Here is a 21,962-nt window from a genome sequence, read left to right as displayed (position 1 = left end):
CTATATCCCAAATTTGCATTTGTAATAAATACATGCAATATATTTGCAACAAATGTGAACACCAAGTTCCATGATATCCGATAGCTAGTACTCAATGCTAGCTGATGAGTTTAATTGTGGTAACTAACCAAGGGCCGTTCAACGGCAGCTCAAAACAAACATTCATGTTGTAGAGATGGAAGTTGATCTGTGTATTCGTCGTCCATTGATTGCTTGCAGGCCGATGGCTTCCTTTTCAGTTCCTGATCTGGACCCTGCGTGGAACAGCTCAAGTGAATTTTGTGAACAACCCATTGAGTGGTGTTATTATAATTATTGGCCTGATCGTTCAGCAACCATTTCTGGCACTTGTGGGATACCTCGGAGTGGTCTCCTCAACCTTTGCTGCTCTAATTCTTCAGCTAAACAGGTACATCTCAGCATGTACATCATCTCAGCATATACATTTCAGCATATCATATAGTGCATACCATTGTGTTATTCCACATCTTACTATAATTCACCAAATGTCCATCTGTCTGTCCGTTTGTCCGTTCGAAGGTACCGTAAAAACTGCTGAACCGATCGCAACGATATTTTGGGTGGGTAATCCTGGGATCTCCAGGAGTAAAATAGGCTATTTAGTTTTCCCAATTTCAGCTTTGGTCTCCAGCATTCTCAGGTTTGGACTCCCGCATAACATTCGCGTTCGCATAACGTTCATTGTGATGATGTTTTCATTGTGACGATGTTGTTTTCCTGGGTGCCGCACAAACGGCTGCACCGATCGCTGCACGGCTGCACCGATCGAACTCGGTGACCTTGGACAAAGACCTTTTATAAGGACACGGGTTGAATCCCTGCTTGAGAGAATTCCATCCCCCTCCCCGTCATCACGGTCGTCTCTCCAACTTACAATCCCAAGAGATATGCGGAAAGGATGACCCAAAACCAATATAAACATCATTAAACATCATTCTATATAAACATCATTAAAAGTAAATAATGACCTCGGCCAAAGTTCAAACGACATTTAATCTCTACATGAGAGAATTCCACATACCTATTTGGGCGGTGTATAAGCTAACAGATCGCTGTCTCCATCGATCTTGCCAAGGCCGTAACAGCTATCGGCTCAAAATCCTTTTAACTGTTGATTTGGTAGTTTTTACAATGAAGGAAACATTAACAATGTTGTTAAAAGTTTATTTTGTGATTAATTGGAGTTATGTTGTTTGGAATGAAAAAAGAGATATCGAGTTAAAGTGAATGACGACATGCCGTGATGGTTTCTACTTTCCGACCGTGAACTTCGCGGATCGCCATATGCAGATTCGCCACAGTCCCATGATCGATGTTTCTATACGTGAACGTACCCGTTTGTTTGCGAACGGGTACGTTTTTCATGGAAGTCCTTCATGAATCTGCTGTCCATGTCTGACGTGCGACTGAAGGTGCTACAGGAATGTGGGATTTATTGGTTTCATGCTTTAGCATTCGCCGTATCTGCATTGCCTGTTTGCTTCTGGCCTCCCATCCGTGCGTAGCACGGGTATCTCCCTAGTTGCAAAAAATTACAGAAACAAGTGAATAAAAAAATTTATGTTAAATTAAAAAGGCAATGTAGGGATGACAAACTTCAGTCTAAAAAAGGTCCTAAACAAGATAGGGATTATGTTGGTTTAGAGCTGGGGTTCTTAACCTGGGGTATCCATACCCCTTGGGGGTATGGGCACCAAAATCTGGGGGTATGGGACTCGCAATAAATTTTAATAATAAATTGTAATAAATTCAATGAAATATCAATTTTAAATATATAATAAATATATATTTAAATATAAATATATATATATATATATATTTCAAAACAAATTATATTTGTATAATTATATTTCAAACAAATATAAATTCAATTTTCTAATAAAATTCGAATAAATCAACGATACGCCCCGGGCGTATGTATGCGATTACAATGCATGATTGACATGACAATGAGAACATTTACGTATGCGATTACAATGCATGATTGACATGACAATGAGAACATTTACATAGTGATTAGGGCGGGTGAAAGTTCACACTGGGCCAATGTGTTGTCACGTAATGTAGGCCCTACATTACTTGAGATTGTAGGCCATTAGGACATTAGGTGAAGAACCGAATATCGGCAATTACGACCTCATTCTCAATTTGATTCTCGTGAAAACATTTGCAAAACAAGTTAGTAAGCCTACTTATCTGAGGATATTCAAAGTTTTTAAAGTATATTTAAATTTAAATAGGGCATTCACAATCATTATAATGCAATAACATAAATGGGGCGGCCGGATATCCGTGTCCGTGAAAAACACCCGGATATCCGTGTCCGTAAACACCCGGTCCGTGAAAATTGATTGAGCTGCGAAAGTTGATCGATTGGGTACGTTGAAGTAGTATAGTGTGAGGCATTTCTTAATCTTCTGTACATCTTTCTGTTGTTTTCGGTGTTAGTGGCCAACACTTTATTTCACGTGGACTAATGTTTTATCTTCTGTGGCGTTTGTTAATTGTTTTCTTATTATTCTTTTACAGATTTGTTGCAAGATGTCGTCTGTCAAAAAACGGAATTGGAATGACGACTATGTTCGCTTTGGCTTCACCTATGTGAAAGAAGGAGATGGAACTGATAAACCCCAATGCATGCTTTGCAATTTGGTAATGTACCATGGAAATTTGAAGCCATCAGGACTGAGAGAGCACCTCCAACATCAGAACCTCCAAAGCAAACACAGGGATCATGTTGACACCTCCATTGATGCTTTCAAGGTGAAAAGACTTCGTTATGATCAAAAAGGAACTCTTTCATCGCATGGGTTTGTTCCCACTGGGAAGCCTCTTCTGGAAGCCTCCTAGAAAGTTTCGTACGCGATTGCCAAGGAAAAGAAGCCCCACACAATCGGAGAAAGCCGAGTGAGGCCCTGTGCGTTGGAGATGGTTAAAATCGTGCTGGGGGAGGATGCTGTGAAGCGATTGAGTCAGGTGTCCTTGTCCACCGACGCTGTACGCCAGAAAATTGGAGACATGAGTCAGGACATAGCTACACAAGTTGTCAGCGAGATTAAAAACAGTTCAGCAAAAATTATCATGCAGCTCGATGAATCGACTGACGTTTCAAACCACTGCCAATTGCTCGTGTTCGTCCGCTACGTTCATGAAATGAAACTCAAGGAAGAATTTTTATTATGCGAACGACTCGAAACAACAACTAAAGGAACTGATGTGTTCAAGTTGATCGAACTGTTCTTTGATCGCCATGAGTTAACATGGGATTTGGTTGGGTCTATTTGCACGGACGGAGCTCCTGCCATGATTGGCAAGAAATCTGGGTTCGTCGCTCTGGTCAAGGAGAAAGTTCCACATGTGTTGACCACACACTGTGTTCGACATCGCGAAGCCTTGGCGTCCAAAACGTTGTCAAAGAAACTGAAAGAAGTGATGGTAATAGTCGTGCAGACAGTCAACTTTATTCGTGGACGGGCATGAAATCATCGGCTATTTTAAAAATTCTGTGATGAGATTGGGGCGGAACATTGTGTGTTTACTGGACCACACAGAGGTACGTTGGCCATCTCGTGGTCGTGTTTTCGCACGTGTAGTGGAACTTCGGGAAGAAATTCTCGAATTCCTCAGGCATCAACAATCCCCTCTTGCGGACAGTTTTGAAGATGAGCATTTTATTGTTAGCCTGGGATATTTGGCTGATATTTTCGGTCACCTCAATGACTTGAACATGTCGATGCAGGGAAGGGATGTGGACATTATTCAAGCCAGGGGAAAGTCAGTGGCATTCACGAAGAAATTACCTATTTGGAGTCGCCGTGTTGAAAGCGGAAACATGGCGAACTTTCCAATCCTTGGCGATATCCTTCTTGATGGAGAAGGTGAAAAGGCATGCCTGGGGACATACTTCAAGAAGTCAAGGACCATTTGAAAGTCCTAAGTACCAATTTTGAGGGTTACTTCTCAGATATTGATGATCTTCGCACGGAATCCGTTTGGATCCAGAACCCTGTCTCATTTGATATTTCTACGATGAGTGACAACGATTTACTGAAGGATGATTTAATCGAGTTCCAAGAAGATCAAAGAAAGAAAGCCGATTTCGGAAAGACTGGGCTGGATTTTAAGCAGTTTTGGTGTGAGCAGATAGCAGCTTACCCGAGCTTGGCGAAGAGGGCAATGAATGTGTTGGTTCCCTTCACAACTACGTACAGTGCATTCAGAAAGTATTCTGATTACTATGATTGGGAGTGAAAGACATACCAATGAAGCGCTCGGCCAATCAGAGAGGAGGGTGTGAAAGACTAGCAAGAAGCGATGCACTGGTTGGAGGGGAAGAGAGCTGACATCATGAGATGGCCAGTAAAACCACTCGCTGGCCGACATTTCCCGCTCCTCGTTTTTGGATTCCTTCCTGCCCAGACCTCTCTTCCCTTCTCTCCCGTTTGGACCTCTTCCCGTTTGGACCTTTGCTTGTTGGGTGACGACGAACGGTGGAGTGACGGCGGAGCGCCGACGATCATCCTCCCCTGTTGTTCTTGCTCCTGATGCCTGCGTACGAGTGCTGTGGCATGGAACGGACCGTGCAACGAGGCCTGTGTTCACGCCAACGACTGAGCGGTTCGCGCCAACCGGAGCTGTGGTCGGATGACGTGCTCGGACCTGACGAATCCCGACATCACATCCAGACAGATAAGACACACCACACAGAACACAACGTTTGTTTTATTTATCCTTCCTATTGTCCTGTAGTTGAAGTCTGTGTCGGAGTGCTCATTAGAGGGGTTTAGTTTTTACCATCGTGTTCTTTGTTCTTGGGGTCCGGCAATAAAGCCGTCTTTATTTTTCTACCTTAATTCCATTTCTGTAAGTTTATTTTCAAAGGGTGAAGACATCGTCGAGGCCACCCAGGTAAGTCGGCATTCTCCCCAAACCACCCCCCCACCCCCCTCGCGTATCATCCACCATCAATTGGATAACGCCTTCATTAAGCTCGATTGCCATCCGTGGCATACTCTCGGTGTTAACTGAGAGCCAGCCACAGGACAATATGTTTGTAAAATCTGGTCAAAATTATTCAAAGGTCAAGATCAAGAACATCTGGAACATGTCCAATACCTATTTAATACAATTAGTTAATTACAATTTAACAATTTGTAATTGTTAATACAATTTACCAGCCAAATTTGTTATGCATAACCAATAACCATCAATCATGTAAAACACCTGAATGGTCAAATTTTGGAAATTTCCAAATTGCTATTTCCATGGCAACGATTGTTTGTTTGCATTTCACAAGTACCGTGCTCAGACGACATTCTGTGTGCGTAGGACTAACATCAAGGCGGGCCTGTATGGATACAATGGCCTTTTGGTGGGAATCCTAATGGCGGTTCTGTGCTCTGGAGGAAAATGTACCTGGTGGCTGCTCATACCTATTGTCATTGTCGCCATGGCAAGGTGAACGAGAGCAAATTTGTTGTTGTTGTTTGTTGAATATGTTGATAGAGTGAATTTGTTGTTTAAATTTTGTGAAATATTATCTGCTTGATGCTAATGAAGTATATTTTGTTTATTTCCTGGTGCAGCACATTGGTAGCTAGTGCACTGGGGAAATTTCTGGGGACTTGGGAACTTCCTGCTTTGACCCTTCCCTTCAATGTCGCTGTGACCATTTTCATTGCTGCTACCGGCCACTACAATGCCCACTTTCCGGCTGTTCTAATTCGACCTCCATCCAATTCCTACAACGTCTCGTGGGATGACCTCAACGTTCTTATGGTAACCATTCCTGGATATGAACAAGTGTTTTGTTTTCTTAAAACTTTCATGCTTGTTTAATGAAGCTGGATATAAATGTTTATTTTTCTTCTCTGCCAGCTGCTTCGTGCAGTCCCCATTGGTGTGGGACAGGTCTACGCCTGTGACAACGTCTGGGCAGGAATCGTCATAGCTGTTGCCATTTTTATCTCCTCACCTATCAACTTCTTGCACGCAGTGATTGGCTCTGCGTCGGGCATCCTTGCAGGTCAGCTTACCATAAGGCCTGGGCCTATTTCCCTATCTCTTTGTTGCTCTTCACACTGTGTCCATTCTTTACGTCTCTAACTCCTCTTAGATCCCACGAGAGCATATCTCGTGCACATTTAGATGATGATACTTAGATACATTTAGAAGAGCATTTAGATGATATCTGAGCACCACTCAACCGTACTTGCACACCCCTACTCCAGGGTTCCACCTTCCTCCCATCTGGATGACAAATGACTTTTTAAAATTAGATGGCACTTTACTCTTGGACGGCATTTTCCCCTCTTTTGGAAAGAATACGACAACCTTTTGGTGATACTTCGCTCTCGGAATTGCTTCAATAACAATGGTTTTTGCACCACAGGCTTGTCATTGGGTTCACCTTTAAAGAAAATCCACAAAGGGATCTGGGGCTACAATGCTGTAATTGGTTGTGCAGCCATTGGAGGAGTTTTCTATGCCCTCACCTGGCAAACACATCTTCTTTCAATTGCTTGTGGTGAGTGTTTGTTTGCCACCCATACTAGTTTGGGCACCTCGAAGACCTTTTGTTTTGATGCTTTCAGATTTGTAAGATGACTCGTAGTAAGTTCTGCACTGAGTTGCTCCAGAGGCCACGACTCTAGTTGTCGAATATTGATCAAAATGACATTAAAACGAGTTGTAAAGCTGAGAAGAATAAAGTTAAACTTGTATATGTAATTGTTTATTTTAGTATGTGAAACTATAGTTCAAGGTGACTCCTTGTTAGGGATTCAGTATCACAACCCAAAGGTCTGGATGTTTATCTTCCACCTCACACCATGGGGCTCTTTATCCTGAAGGGTTGTGGAATTTGTTTCAGAATTGTTTGTTGAGGTTCTGTCTTCATTCAGCACATTGTTTGATGCTGTGGTATCGAATACTGTCGGCATTCTTTCCAGCTACTTGGCCTCAGAATCAAGCCATGCCCTATTTTGGGAGAGCCATGTATCCAAGATTGCTTTGCAATAATAACAAGCATTCTGAGTATTGCGCTGCAATACATGTCTCCTACCGGCAGTCTGTCGTCCGGAAAACTGTTGGGGAAATTACCAAAGTTCAAAGTGCCATAACTTTGTCAAAAATGATCGAAACGTCGTGAAGTTCGAACTTGATCTGTAACTTATCATGAGGAAACCATGTACCAAGTTTGAAATCATTAGCGTTAAGCGTTTAGAAAAAAAAAGTCCGGAAAACTGTTCTTTGCGTGACGGACGGACAGACTGACAGACTGACAGACGGAGGGACGGAGTGCAAACCTATAGTCCCCTCCTACTTAGGCAGTTAAGACCGAAAAATAGGGCGTATCGTTCATTTTTTCAAGAAAGCACCAAATTTGGGACAGATGTAGCATGGACCTATACAATTGTTATCCTGAGGGGCGCCCAAAAATTCAGAACCCCTGGTGGCCGCCATATTGAATTTCAACATGACCGCCCTCTGTGGCCTATTTCCCTCAATAACTTCTATACTATGAGCGATAACACCACAGTTCCAGTGTCTTACTCCATGTTTTCATGGTCTCTGAATCCAATGGGATCAATTGCATAAAGATTGGCATCCATCATCTTTAATTTCAAGATGGCCGCCATGGTGTTTCCATTTTCCTTGAATCTCTCATAGTATTTTAGGTAAAATTTCAATTCCAAGCGATACACATTGTTTTATTGGTCTCTGATAACAATGGAATGGTATTAATTAATCAAAGTTACACACAGTTGCAGTTTTAACTTAAAATATTGTGGGCACTTGAAAGGTGGAGGCTCTCGCACAGACGCGTAGTACTACAAGCACTGTCCATCGCAGTCACACAGTGATGTGCAGGGCAGATTTGCCCTGGAGCATTTACAGTTGCCTTTACAGGCCGACTTACAATGGCAGCTTGTAAGCTCTGAACATGCCTCCTGTATCAGTGGTATTGTGGTCCAAATTGGTGTCCAAGAAGTCCCTGTTTTCATCCAGCCCCAATCAGCTGGTGATGGAAGTTCTGGGTAGGGCACAAGTGCCTGACTCCATACGTGTCCAGCCTGAAAACATGCACGTTTTAGGTGTTGTTCGAAGGCGTCTGCTGTTGGGGGAATGTGATCAATTGTTCTTGCCTTCTTCGTGAACAAGTGTCGGCGCATGTCATTCACTGTCTTTATCTCGGTAGTCCGGTCATAGAGGATGGCAACATATCTTTCTAGACTCGGACTTCCTGGGGCCAAGGCCGGTGGCAATTTTATGGATGGCAAGGTAGCGTTAGCTTTTACCAGTGCCAATGGCAATCCAGAGTTCCTCCACACTGTGTGACTGGTAGGTAAAGTAGTGTGCTATTGTCAAGACCACAATATCAGAATCTACAGTTCGAATCAATACCCGTTTTCGCCCCTTTTTCACGGCATCCAGGACATTTTTTTGGATTTTTTGAATTTTCTGAATTTTTCGGCGCCCCTCAGGAAAACAATTGTATAGGTCCATACTACATCTGTCCCAAATTTGGTGCTTTCCTGAAAAAATGAACGATGCTTCCTCTTAACTGCCTAACTATCTGGTGTACACCGGTAGGGTACTAATAATATGTATACTTATAATGTGTACCATATAGGATGCTCATATCCTAAAACAACATTCATCTTAAGTGAGGCAAGAAATTCATGAACACCAAAGGGGAATCATAGTAATCAAGTGTGGTGACTAAAAAAGTTTTCAATTTAGTCTTAACCAATGTGAGGCTGTTTGACGTTTTTTATTCATCGGGTGAGGTGTTCCACAGACAAAGGGCTGTTGTTGCGAATGCTGGACCTCGGCAGCATGAGCCTCACATCATCGGATGATCTTAATCCAGTACAACATGGTGTATGGGTCATGATGAGCCAGATGATGTATTGCAGTATGTCGTATGCCGTCCATATTTGAGGCATGTTTTGTTACACATTTGCAGTATGCCGTCCTGATGAGGGCAAATAAGCCCAAAATCCGGATTGGCGGTTCTACTAGATGTTTAACCAATGGAGACCAAATAATAAAAATCTATGTCTGTTGACAGAGTGGCCGGGCTGATGCCTCCGGGACAGAGGTGACGCTTTGGTGTAGGACTTTGGTCCATAGGAGATCGGGACAGCACTTGCCACGCGATATATATTGAACAACTGAGGGCCTAATACAATCCCTGTGGAACTGATAATTCAGGATGAACTGTTTTGGAAGTGACATCTCAGAGACAGACGGCATTAGATCTAATGGAGAGGTCGGACCAAGGCCACTGTCGAGCTTTCCCACGAATGCCAATCTGCTGTAACCTATCCAGGGGTGACAGGAAAGGCATCCAGCCATTACAAAACATGCCTCAAATATGTCTTTTGGCGAAGCGGCATGAATCACGGCTTACACATGCAAGCATCATGGAAACGGCCGTAAGATGAGGGAGAGAGAGAGAGACCTCATTGTCGCAGTCATTAATCAATGAGTTCAATTACTTGGCAGCTCCTTGTGACTAATTTTATCTGAGCCCTGTGTCATCGTAACTGGCAAGAGTAGAGGGAAGCTCTTTGCATCATAATACCTCCTCTGATACGTCATCCTTGAGGCTGGCAGGTTTGATATTTGTTCTGGCAAATATGAAGTATTCATTGTATTAAAGCGCGGCGTTACGCGCGCTGCTTGTGAGCAAGGAGGAAGCGGACAAGCGGTAACTTGTAAGAGTCTTTATTCAAGAGCTCACTGTAACACTGAATTGCTCAGGGCTGCGCGCCCCGTGTATATCGTGAGGCCACGCCTCTCTCCCGGGCGTGGCCCACCCCCACTTGGTGTGCGGGGTGATGTCACCACGTCAGTGCTTTCGTGTCCGCCACACGCGCCCCCCCAGAATCCCCGCGCACCTGAAGGGTCAGTTTGCGGGGCAAACGGATGACCCGGCCGAAGCGCCCCCTGGCGACTGGCGGCGTCTGGGATGCAGGGATGCCATCTGGGATGCCTCCGGCTGCCCCTGGGATGGGTGCAGGACCGGGGGGCGGCATGGCTGGGCAGTGCCGGGGGTCCGCCCGCAGGGGGGCGGCCCCGACACGGGGGTCGGGCCACTGGCGGTGGATGGTCCACGTCGAGGTGGGCCGGCTTGAGGCGGTCCACAGAAACGTGGTCAGGAGTACCGCCGATGTCCAGGGTGAAGTGCTTCACCCCGGTCTCCAGCACGCGGAAAGGCCCGTCGTACGGGGGCCGCAGTGGTGTCCGGTGGGCATCGTGGCGGACGAAGACGTACTCCGCCGTGCGTAGCTCCGGGGCGACGTGTGTCGGTGGGTGCCCGTGGCGTGCCGTTGGCACCGGGGCGAACCTCTGGGCGGTCTCCTGCAGAGCGGAGCGCTGCTGTGCCGCGGACCATGGTGCCGTGGAGTCGGGGAGGAACTTGCCCGGCACCCGCAGCGGTTGCCCGAAGACCAACTCCGCCGCGGATGCGCGCAGGTCCTCCTTGGGCGCCGTCCGGAGGCCCAGCAGGACCCAGGGGAGCCTGTCGACCCAGCCGCCGTCGCAGAGGGTGGCCCGGAGCGCGGCCTTCAATGAGCGGTGAAATCGCTCACACAGGCCGTTAGCCTGGGGGTGGTAGGCCGTGGTTCGGTGCAGCCGGATCCCGAGCCCCTGCGCGACTGCCCCCCAGAGCTCCGAGGTGAACTGGGGGCCGCGGTCGGACGAGATGTCTGAGGGGGCGCCGAACCAGGCGACCCAGGTGGCGATGAAAGCCTGCGCGACGTCCGCCGCCGTCGTCGACGCCAAGGGCACGGCCTCCGGCCACCGGGTGGTGCGGTCCACCATGGTGAGGACGTGGGTGAAACCCCGCGAGGGGGGCAGAGGTCCCACCAGGTCCACGTGGACGTGGTCAAACCGGCGTTCCGGCACCGTAAACGGGGCCAACGGGGCCTGGGTGTGCCGGTGCACCTTGGCACGCTGGCACGCGAGGCATGTCCTGGCCCAGCCGCGGACGGCCTTCCGGAGGCCATGCCAGACGAACTTGACGGCGATCAACCTTTGGGAGGCCCTTGCGCCCGGGTGGGACAGGCCGTGGATGGCGTCAAACACCTGGCGCTGCCAGCCCGCGGGCACGATGGGGCGAGGCCACCCGAGGGAGACGTCGCATAAGAGGGCCGCGCCCGCGCCGTCGAACGGCACCTCGGTGACGCGGAGGCCCGTGACGGCGGTCCGCAAGGCCTGGACGTCGGGGTCAGCGGCCTGGTCCGCTGCCATCCGGGCATAGTCGATGCCGAGGTGTACTGCGTGGGCGATGGCCCGGGAAAGGCAATCCGCCACCGGGTTGTCCTTCCCTGCGACGTGTCGGATGTCCGTCGTGTACTCGGACACGGCCGAGAGGTGACGCTGCTGCCGGGCCGACGACGGCTCGGTGACCTTGCCCATCGCGAAGATCAGCGGCTTGTGGTCGACGAAGGCCGTGAACGCACGGCCCTCGAGCAGATGGCGGAAGTGCCTGACCGCCAAGTGAAGCCCGAGCAACTCGCGGTCGAAGGTACTGTAACGGCGTTCGGGCGGGCGAAGCTGCCGGCTAAAGAACGCCAGCGGTTGCCAAGCTCCACGCACCCATTGCTCGTGCACCGCGCCCACCACGTAGTCCGAGGCGTCGGTGGTGAGGGCGATCGGTGCATCGGGCGCCGGGTGCGCGAGCATGGTGGCGTTAGCCAAGGCGAGCTTCGCGCCCGTGAACGCCGCGTCCATCTGCTCGGTCCAGGTAATGTCGCCTTTGCCCGGCTTACCTTGGAGAGCTTCGTGCAGGGGGCGCAGGAGCTGGGCAATACGGGGCAGGAACGGATGGTAAAAGTTCACCATGCCCAGGAACTCCTGCAGCCCCCTGATTGTGCGGGGGCACGGAAACCCCTTCACCGCCTCCACCTTGGCCGGCAGGGGGACGGCTCCATGCCTGGTGACGCGGTGCCCCAGAAAATCGATTACGGCGACGCCGAACTGGCACTTTGCGGGGTTCACAATCAGGCCATGCTGGCCCAGGCGTTCGAAGAGCGTGCGGAGGTGGTGCAGGTGCTCTTCGTGGGACGCGCTGGCGACGAGGATATCGTCCAGGTAGACGTATACAAAATCCAAGTCGCGCAGGACGCTGCCCATCAGCCACTGGAACGCCTGAGCCGCATTCTTCAGACCAAAGGGCATCCGCAGGAATTCGAAGAGTCCGAACGGCGTGATGACCGCCGTCTTCGGGACGTCCTCCGGCCTGACGGGGACCTGATGGTAGCCGGTTATGAGGTCCACCTTCGAGAAGAAGGACATGCCCGCCAAACGGGCGGAAAAGTCCTGAATGTGGGGGACGGGGTAGCGGTCGGGGGTGGTGGCGTCATTGAGATGGCGATAGTCCCCGCACGGTCGCCATCCCCCGCCGGACTTCGGCACGATGTGCAGCGGCGACGCCCAAGCACTCTCCGAGCGCCGAATGATGCCGAGTCGCTCCAGGGTAGCGAACGCCGCTTTTGCTACCGCCAGCTTCGTCGGCTCGAGGCGGCGTGCCCAGGCGTAGACCGGTGGCCCGACGGTGGGGATGTGATGGGCCACCCCGTGCTTGACGGCCCCCGATGAGAAGGTGGGCCGCGTGAGGGCCGGGAAGCCTGCGAGGAGGCGGGTGAATTCGTTCGCTGCCGGAAGCGTACAGATCAACGTGGCCAGAACCGAACCGTTTGGCAAGCCACTTGGCAAGCCGCTCGGTGAGCCGCTCGTTGAGCTGCTTGACGAGCTGGGCAGCACACAAGCGAGCGAGCTGAACATCTCGGCCTTGACAAGACGTCTGTGCTTTACGTCGACCAGGAGCCCATTAGCGCACAGGAAGTCCGCGCCAAGCAATGCCATGGGCACGTCGGTGGTGACGAACGACCATCGGAAAACCTGCCCTCCGAACCGCAGAGAGAGGCAGCGTTTTCCGTACGTACGGATGGGCATCCCGTTCGCGGCAAGCAGCGCGGGGCCCCCGCCCACGGCGTGCTTGTCTGACGTACCGGCAGGAATGACACTCACCTGCGCTCCCGTGTCGCACAGGTAACGGCGCCCGGATAAGGTGTCCGTTATGAACAGCAGGCTGCTCGAACGGCCGGCGCTCATTGCCACTATTGAGCGCCGGACCGGGCGTTTCCCGACCTGTTGAAGGAGCATGGCGGATGACACGGTCGAGCCTCGTGGCCGAACTTGGCATGGAACCAGCACCAGGTGGTGGAGCTGGAGGAGTGCGGCTGGCTCCGCCAGGCCGGTGGAGCCGGCAGTTTTCCCCGCGGTGGCGGTTTTCGCCGCGGCGGTGGGCGGCGCGTGGCGGCGGCCACTAGGTGCGTATCAGCATGCTGTGTATGCTGTGGGAGCTGATGCTGTGGATCAGCATCAGCCTCGGGATCCACGAGGTGGGCCACACCGACTCTCGCCCGCGTGTCCGAAGCCGCGAAGTACCTGTCCGCCTCGGCGGCCAATGCTAGGGGTTCCGTTAGCATGGACCCGGCCAACGCGAGGCGTACCTGTGCTGGAAGTTGGCGACGGAAAAGCGCTCGGAATAGAGAACCAGGGGCTTCGTCGCCCAACAGTGACAGCATATGGTCCATTCGGACCGACGGGCGCGTGTCACCGAGCTCGGGGAGATCCAGGAGGCGGTCGGCCTGTGCGTCCTCCGTGAGGCCGAACGTGGCTAGGAGCAGCCGCTTGAGTGCCTCGTACTTGTGGCCGTCCGGTGGGTGGCGAAGGACGGACACAACTCGAGCGGCCGTGCCGGGCCCAAGGGAGGCGACGACGTGGCAGTAGCGCGTGTCGTCGCCGGTGAGGCGCCGAAGCTGAAACTGGGCTTCGGCTTGGACGAACCAAACTTCGGCCTGGGCCTCCCAAAATTCGGGAAGTTTAACCGACATCGCGTTGTTGGGCATGGCAATGGCGTCGTGTTTGGAAGGATCGCTACGGCAGATCCAACGTCGAGGTCACCAGTAAAGCGCGGCGTTACGTGCGCTGCTTGTGAGCAAGGAGGAAGCGGACAAGCGGTAACTTGTAAGAGTCTTTATTCAAGAGCTCACTGTAACACTGAATTGCTCAGGGCTGCGTGCCCCGTGTATATCGTGAGGCCACGCCTCTCTCCCGGGCGTGGCCCACCCCCACTTGGTGTGCGGGGTTATGTCACCACGTCAGTGCTTTCGTGTCCGCCACAGTATCATGAAATGTCATACGTCGTGCACATCACCCTGTGATGATCATTAGTTTGGTACGCAAAAGACCTTACATTAGATTCTCATTTACACACACATTAGAACCACAAGAGTTTTTCTATGTCCTGTGCCTGCCTCCCTTCACAGCTTTCTTCTGTGCTTATCTGGGAGAAGCAATGATGAACATGATGGCACATGTAAGTATCGTCAATTTGAGATCTACTTCCTATCTGCTCTGTAACATTCTCTGTAAGATAGTAGAGAGGTGTTGCCAATGCATATTTGTGGCCTTGTGGGCCAGGAGGAAAGAGGGTTCCATGTGGTGTGTATCATGGACTGCTACAAATAACACAACAAGACTTGTGGATATGCTTGTACATGAATATAGGCAATGGGCCATGTAGGGTCCATCTGCACCGCCTACACAACCCTCCGACCCCGTGTTTTTCTGGACCATTGGGGTCACCTGAAGTGGAAATCAACTGGTAACAGTTAATAAACTGGGACTCACTGTCCATTTGGGACCCATATTTGATGGTACCCCCAAAACACCGATTTTATCATCGATGTCGCGCCATATTCAACGCTCTTATTTATTTCAGTGTCTGTGATGGTTAATATTGCTCCATAGCACAAGTTTATATATATCAAAAGAAAGCTGATCATCTACTTATCATAATAAAATATCTATATGACAGATTTAAGGGTAACTTGGTTGGCATAACTGGGGTTGAATAGCGGTACCCCATTTTTTCCTAACTTAATGCGGAATCGACTAAAATATTTCAGCTTATATGTAAAATACGGGTTCAAAATACCTGATATGCATAAATAGATATTTTTCTATCATTGTACATTATCTCAGCTTTCATTTGATACCATAAACGATCCCATAGTACCCAAACCCGTTTTGATACATCATGTCGAAGATACTGCCGGTTTGTGGAAAAATGGTCGTCTGGTACCGGTATTCAGGTCCTTTTCTTAAGGGTGTAGTACTGGTGAAAAATTGAGAAAACTACATAGGTACCTTTGAGAGGCCTTTACACAAAAACAAAGTCAAGTTAATATCTAATTTTCAGTTTTTCTTGAAAGATATAATCTTGGCTTTAACTCAGACCAGTTTCAACGCTTCTTTGTCATATTACATGCATAAAATTTGCATAAATTAGACCGTCAATAAAAAACAAGGAAAAACAAAGAACACATTTCTACTTCTATCTTCTATGTCACCTATCATTCTTTTCACACAAAACTTGGTACATGTATTATACATGTGTTACTCTACTACCCGATGAGAGGATTTTGTGAAATTATGTCAAATTTTCACTAATTAGCTAATTATGCCAATTACCAGATAAAACTTGGTTGTCCTTCAATAAATCCACAATGGCTACTCCTATAAACAAAAGCCTTCATCATTTTAAAGGAAGTGATATTCTGAATATCCTGTCCAAATTTCAGCCCAAAAGAATGATGCATTTCCCAAGTTATAACAAATTTCATGCAAAATATTATATTGAATTGAATTGAAATTTGAATTTTTCAATAATTAGGGGTACTTATATGACCTCTAATAGCATGATTCTTGTTTATAAGAGTACATATAAGGAAACTGTGCAGCTAAAAAAAAAAAAAAAAAAAAAAAAAAAAAAAGCACCTGTTCACCAGTACTACACCCTTAACCATCGAAGAAGCGCTATTTAAACGTACAAATTTCATTCTTAATCACATTCCCCTGTTCACCATGCCTCCCAAGACATAAGGAAGTCCAAGCAGTGTAATTTACCTTAATTAAGTCCAGGTTACCCATTTGAGCCCACCGGACAGTATTGTCATATTCATAAATGTAGAAAACTTCCAAATTTTAATGTAAGTTTGAAAATTTCACTGGAAACTATTTCATTTGCCCTATAAAACACAAATGTATTCCCCTAGTTATACAAAGAGCCCCAAATATCCTAACAATATTAATACTCAGTTTATATCCACCAGTTAAGCACGTCATATCCTGTAAAGTAATAGTTGTAATAACTGTATTTAATATTCAAGTAACACAAACAATCGAATTGGATTCTTGTCATCATCATGGTGACATAAACTTTCATTAATACTGTGAAGAACAGAATTTGACACATGTCAAGTTTATATGAAATAAGCCAAGTCGGGCTGTGCCTTGTTGCATGAATGTCCCTACACATTCGACCAAAGAGACATTACTCATCATAATCACTGTCACTGTCATCAACATCGCTCTCCAGCACATGCTCTATGTCATCAAATGTATTGTCAGCTGAGTCATCGTCACTGTCAGTATCATCAGGTGCGACTTCAGCTCTGTCATCTAGGTCTCGTGGGAGTAGATCTCCTTCATACCAGACAGGAACCAGGTTGTCATTCTCCTCTTCCCAGCCATGACCTTGGCTTCGCTTGGGAATCCTTGGTTTAGGAACATGCGCTCTCTTCCATATTCCTACTTGATGATTGACCCTCCGAATGTGTTGTGTGAGGCTCCTCTTACATGGTGGAGCATTGGCCATGTCAACATTGCCTGAAGGAAGAAGACGTTTCTCCTTTGCACATGACTCATTCATGTGGATGAGTCTCAGATCGTCAACACTTGACACCTTTGATGCTCTACCATACACGGCACCTGCGAAGCTGTTCAGTTCATCATTCAGCTCTCCTGGTATATGCCACGTATCTCCAAGCTTCTTGAGTTCAGGGATGTATTTCAGGCGGCGCAGCAGAGTTTTGACAGGCTTGATTTTGCCAATCCCTCGGGCTCAGGCTCATCCCCTGGCTAGTCCACGTACGATGCACTTTCATCTTTTTTCGACTTTCCGAACTACAGAAAATACAGTCTGGCTTGAATAAGATCTGGTCACCGGAACTACTACGACCCATTCGCTGAGTTGGGGCATCAGTCTTTTGAGATGTACTCGCAGTAGGCTGTTTCACAGTCTGTCTAAGTTCATAGTAAACCGCTTGAAGCACTCCCAGTGGAAACCATGATGTTCGGCCAGAAAATCAGGGATCAACTCGCATGTATGTTTCATCATATGCGGAGATTCTGGGGGTTGTGCGAGGCGTTTTTCTTTGGCCTCCTGCAGTTTGGCCAATTTCTTTTCAGAATCCTTGAGTCCGGCCAACAAATGCAGCTCTCCATATTTCAGTCCCTTCACATGCGCTATGCAACCCCAGTTATTCCAACCAAGTTACCCTTAAATCTGTCATATAGATATTTTATGATGATAAGTAGATGATCAGCTTTCTTTTGATATCTATAAACTTGTGCTATGGAGCAGTGTTAACCATCACAGACACTGAAATAAATAAGAGCGTTGAATATGGCCCGACATCGATGACAAAAACGGTGTTTTGGGGGTACCATCAAATATGGGTCCCAAATGGACAGCGAGTCCCAGTTTATTAACTGTTACCAGTTGATTTCCAGTTCAGGGGACCCCAATGGTCCAGAAAAACACGGGGTCGGAGGGTTGTGGGGGAGTGGGATGGGGGTGCAGATGGACCCTACCTGGCCCATGGCCTAATATCCCTGTGTGTCATTTATTAATGTTCTGAGTTTAGTGAAAAGAGGTGCAGTGTTGTCCCATCGATGCGAAAAGGCTCGCTTTTGAATAACTGAGAGTGAATGAGGTTGAGTGTTACGAGAGTGTGCTCAGACAATGTCACAATAGATCAGGTAAGGGGGAATTATAAAGTTTTATCGAGAGAGAATGAAGTGCAAGGAGTAATGAAGATAAAACGTTTTGACAGTAGGCCCGTATTTTTGAGAAATTAATCTCAGCAATTGGGTTGTCAGGTCTGTCTTTTGACTGCCACTAGTACCATGTAACCCAGTGCTACCTGCCGCTTGGTCGGGTAGTCGGCGACTAAACTGGCTACCCTCACTGGCTCGCCAGTGGGGAGGGTGACTGGGACACCCCGCAGGATGAGTAAGGAGATGGTGTCTCCAAAAAAACACTCATCCGGTTGGACCGGTTTCTTAGGTAGTGGGTTGTAGACAGCAACCGCTCAGTGGACCTAGGAGCGTTAAAGTGGTGCCCGGAACCATCTTACACTCTCCCTGTCAGGATTGCTGAATTTTATTTCTGTCTCACTCAAGCTATAGCTACCGGGCTAGCTTTAATCTCTCTCTCTTGTAAACAAACATCATACACTTTTCATCAAACACTTTTCTTACTCATTTTCACTCCTCACCTTTTCATTCTCTCTTCTTTACTTCTCTTTCCTCTCATTTCCTCACATTGTCCAATTAAATATGAAAAGGTCTGAAAAGTTAATGGCCCCTAGTTCCCGGCATTATGGGGTGCGAAGAATCTCCGGTGACCAGCCTGTCTCTGCTACCAACGAGAGGGGGGGGGGGGGCTGGCTCAGGCAGGAGTAGTATCGGTCCCTCCCAAGACCCTTCTTTGCCTGTTGAATCAACGTGACTCTTTTTCAATTCACTTCACCAACATTCGTGGTCGTTCTTCGAATCTTTCCTCTGTTGAATATCATCTTGCAAGTAACTCTCCCAAAATATTGCTCCTCTCAGAGACCCAATTGTCACATGACGTTCTTCTTAACTCCTTTAACATTTCAAACTACAACCTTCACTCACGATTCCACTTCAAACGAGGAGTGTGTGTCTACTCCAACATCAACACGCCTGCTGTGCGCCTTGTGGCCCTCAAATCTCCAAACTTTGATGTCATCTGGCTTAAGATTTGTCTTCCGACCATCACTATTTTTCTCTGTTTCACTTACTGCTCTCCCAACTCTACAAACTTCACAGCTTTCTTTGACTATCTTAATTCCTGCCATGAAGCAATGACATCCGAACACCCTCAAGCAGAATTCCTCTATTTAGGAGACTTCCATGTACACCACAAGGAATGGTTGAAATCATCCCACATGGATGTTGGGGGAGTTGAAGCTCTTACATTTTCCATTTTAAATGATTTGGATCAAATTATCACCCATCCTACCCATATCCCAGATCGTCATGACCACTCGTCCAATACTTTGGATTTGTTCTTCACCTCTAGCCGTTGCGTTACAACTACACAATATCACCTCCAATTGGTTCTTCTGACCACAATCGTGTGAACATCACTTTACTTACCACCACTCATTCTGAAACTGCTCCGACTAAACACCAGTATTGGCATTTCAATAGCGCTGACTGGACTGGTTTATGAAACTTCTTTTCTGACTCTCCCTGGAAAGACTACTGCCTCTCCTCGGCCGATGCCTCCACCTCTGCTGAACGTGCAGCTGAGGTTATCGTTGCAGGAATGGAGGCTCATATCCCCTTCTCTTTGAATTTTATCTCTCCGACCAACTCTTGGTTCAATAATTCCTGCTCTGCAGCCATTCGTGCAAAAGATGCGGCATATCGGACATGGAAAAACTCTTCTTCCTCCGACTCACATTCAGCTTTCATGTCTGCTAGAAATCATTGCAAACATGTTATTCGTGAGGCGAAGCATTCCTTTATCCAAAAGAAATGTGACAAACTCTCATCTTCTTCCACTAATATATCTTTCTGGTCATCAGCTAAAAGTATCGCCGCCAACTTCTGTCGCTCTACCTTTCCTTCGCTGTTCAGTTCTGATGATACTATAGCTGTCTCTCTGACTGATAAAGCAACTCTTTTTGGCCCCTTCTCCTCTAATTCCACTCTGGATGACTCATCACTCAACATTCCATCTCCCTCTGATGCACCCCTTACCAATCCTATGCCCCTCCCTATAATCTCTTTCCATGCAGTCAAAAAAGTACTCCTCTCTCTGGACACAAGCAACGCATACGGACAAGATGGCATTCTTCCTTGTGTCTTGAAGGAGTGTGCTTCAGAACTTGCACCCGTGCTTGCTCGTTTGTTTCGTTTTTTTTTGGTTTAAAAACCCAAACTTTTCCTCTTTCCTGGAAACATGCCTTAGTACAGCCTATTTTAAAGAAGGGTGATCGTTCAAACCCTTCCAACTACCGTACTTATTGCTCTGACTTCCACTATTCCCAAAGTCTTTGAATGTCTTCTCAATAACCATTTCCTCAAGCATCTTGAATCCCACAGTCTTCTATCTGACCATCAATATGACTTTCGCAAGGCAAGATCTACCGGTGATAGCCTTTCTTACATTACAAATGTCTGGGTCTCTTCTCTAAGAGACTTTTGGGAATCCTTTGGTGTCGGCCTTGATATCTCAAAAGCCTTTGACAGAGTTTGGCATCGGGGTCTGATATCCAAGCTTCCCTCTTTCGGCTTTCCTCCTTCACTCTGCTCTCTCATATCGAGCTTTCTCTCCGACCACTCCATCTCTGTAATTGTGCATGGCTCAACATCTCCCTCTTTCCCTATCAATAGCAGTGTCCCTCAGGGTTCTGTCCTGCCTCCAACACTCTTCGTTATTTTTTATCAATGACCTTCTTTCTTCGACAAATAACCAATTGCACTCATATGCTGATGACTCAACGTTGCATTCCTCCATGTTTTTCCCATCTGCTCCATCTTCCCTCAATCGATCTGCATCTCGTTTGATCACAGCCACCTCTTCAAATTCGGATTTGCACAAGATTTCCCAGTGGGGCAAATGTAATCAGGTTAAATTTAATGCTTCTTAAACTAAATTTCTTCCCATCTCTCAAAACCTCCTCTCAACTCTCCAATCTCCTTTGAAAGCTCCACAATTACACCATGTAATGCAATAAACCTACTAGGTATTACCCGAACTTCACATTTATCCTGGAATCCACGCATTACACAAATAGCTAAATCTGCCTCGAAGAAACTGGGAGTCCTGCTCAGATATCATCTAACCATATGTTTGTTAAAGTGGACATCTCTCTGGCCATTCTCAGAGAGCCTCCTCAGCATCGACGAGGCTGTCATTTCAATCTGGCTGACTGGCACGGTCTTCAAGCAGCCATAAATCATCTGGACTGGTCTCCCTTCTCCACTGCCTCTGACATCAACTCATCCTGGGAATTCTTCCAAAGTAAACTGCTCTTCGTATGTAAACTGCCCTCTCATGCACATATTTATCCCATCCCGTCTTCAGTTGTCATACACTTCCTCCCATCCATGGAACATCTTGTGGAGAGGCACTTGCCCTGAAACAACTTGCCTTCGCCTCCTGGAAGGCAAATCCAATGGAAGGCAATCTAATTTCCTTTCACAAAGCCCAGAACAAGTGTGTGTCTACCCTCAGGAGAGCCAGAAAACAATATCTCTCCACTCTCAAACCTGTCTCCATCTTCCAAATCTTTGTGGCGTCTGGTCAAATCTGTTTCTGGTGTATGATCCCCCTCCATCCCCTCTCTTAACTCAAACGGCTTCACAGCTGACTCCGCTCGTGAAAAAGCTGAATGCCTCAACTCTGTATTTGCCTCAAGATCTTGTGTCCCAAACCCGTCTCTCTCTGTACCCAGTCGTACCCAGCTGCTCCTGGACTCCATGTCCTTTCCTCCTGACAAGGTGGAAAAGTTTCTGTCAACCCTCGACTCTGATTCTGCAACTGGACCAGACAGCATCAGCCCATGGGTCCTAAAACCCTGCTCTGCCACTCTTTCACACCCTCTCTCTGTTCTCTTCACCCTCTCTTTTGCTCAAGGTCATCTGACATCATCTTGGAAATCAGCCAACATTACCGTTTGACACAAAAAGATGCAACAACATATCCTTGCAACTACAGACCAATCAGCCTGCTCCCAATTATCAGCATAGTTATG

General features: G+C 47.7%; 1 protein-coding gene across 1 annotated transcript in view; it reads left to right on the top strand.

The window, feature by feature from the left end:
* Positions 1–21,962, top strand: part of LOC137421981 (urea transporter 2-like) — a 138,580-nt gene that overhangs the window by 20,283 nt on the left and 96,335 nt on the right. Inside the window, exons 2-7 of the mRNA XM_068108619.2 lie at positions 220–409; positions 5,350–5,478; positions 5,607–5,799; positions 5,899–6,046; positions 6,413–6,547; positions 14,370–14,419. Coding sequence (XP_067964720.2) covers positions 220–409; positions 5,350–5,478; positions 5,607–5,799; positions 5,899–6,046; positions 6,413–6,547; positions 14,370–14,419 — 845 coding nt within the window. The remainder of the gene's footprint in view (positions 1–219; positions 410–5,349; positions 5,479–5,606; positions 5,800–5,898; positions 6,047–6,412; positions 6,548–14,369; positions 14,420–21,962) is intronic.

This window comes from Myxine glutinosa, chromosome 2 (genome assembly GCF_964187855.1).
Source record: "Myxine glutinosa chromosome 2, kmMyxGlut1.1, whole genome shotgun sequence".
Classification (NCBI taxonomy): domain Eukaryota; kingdom Metazoa; phylum Chordata; class Myxini; order Myxiniformes; family Myxinidae; genus Myxine; species Myxine glutinosa.
Note: the sequence above shows the minus strand (reverse complement) of the source record. Positions and strands in the feature narration are given on the sequence as shown.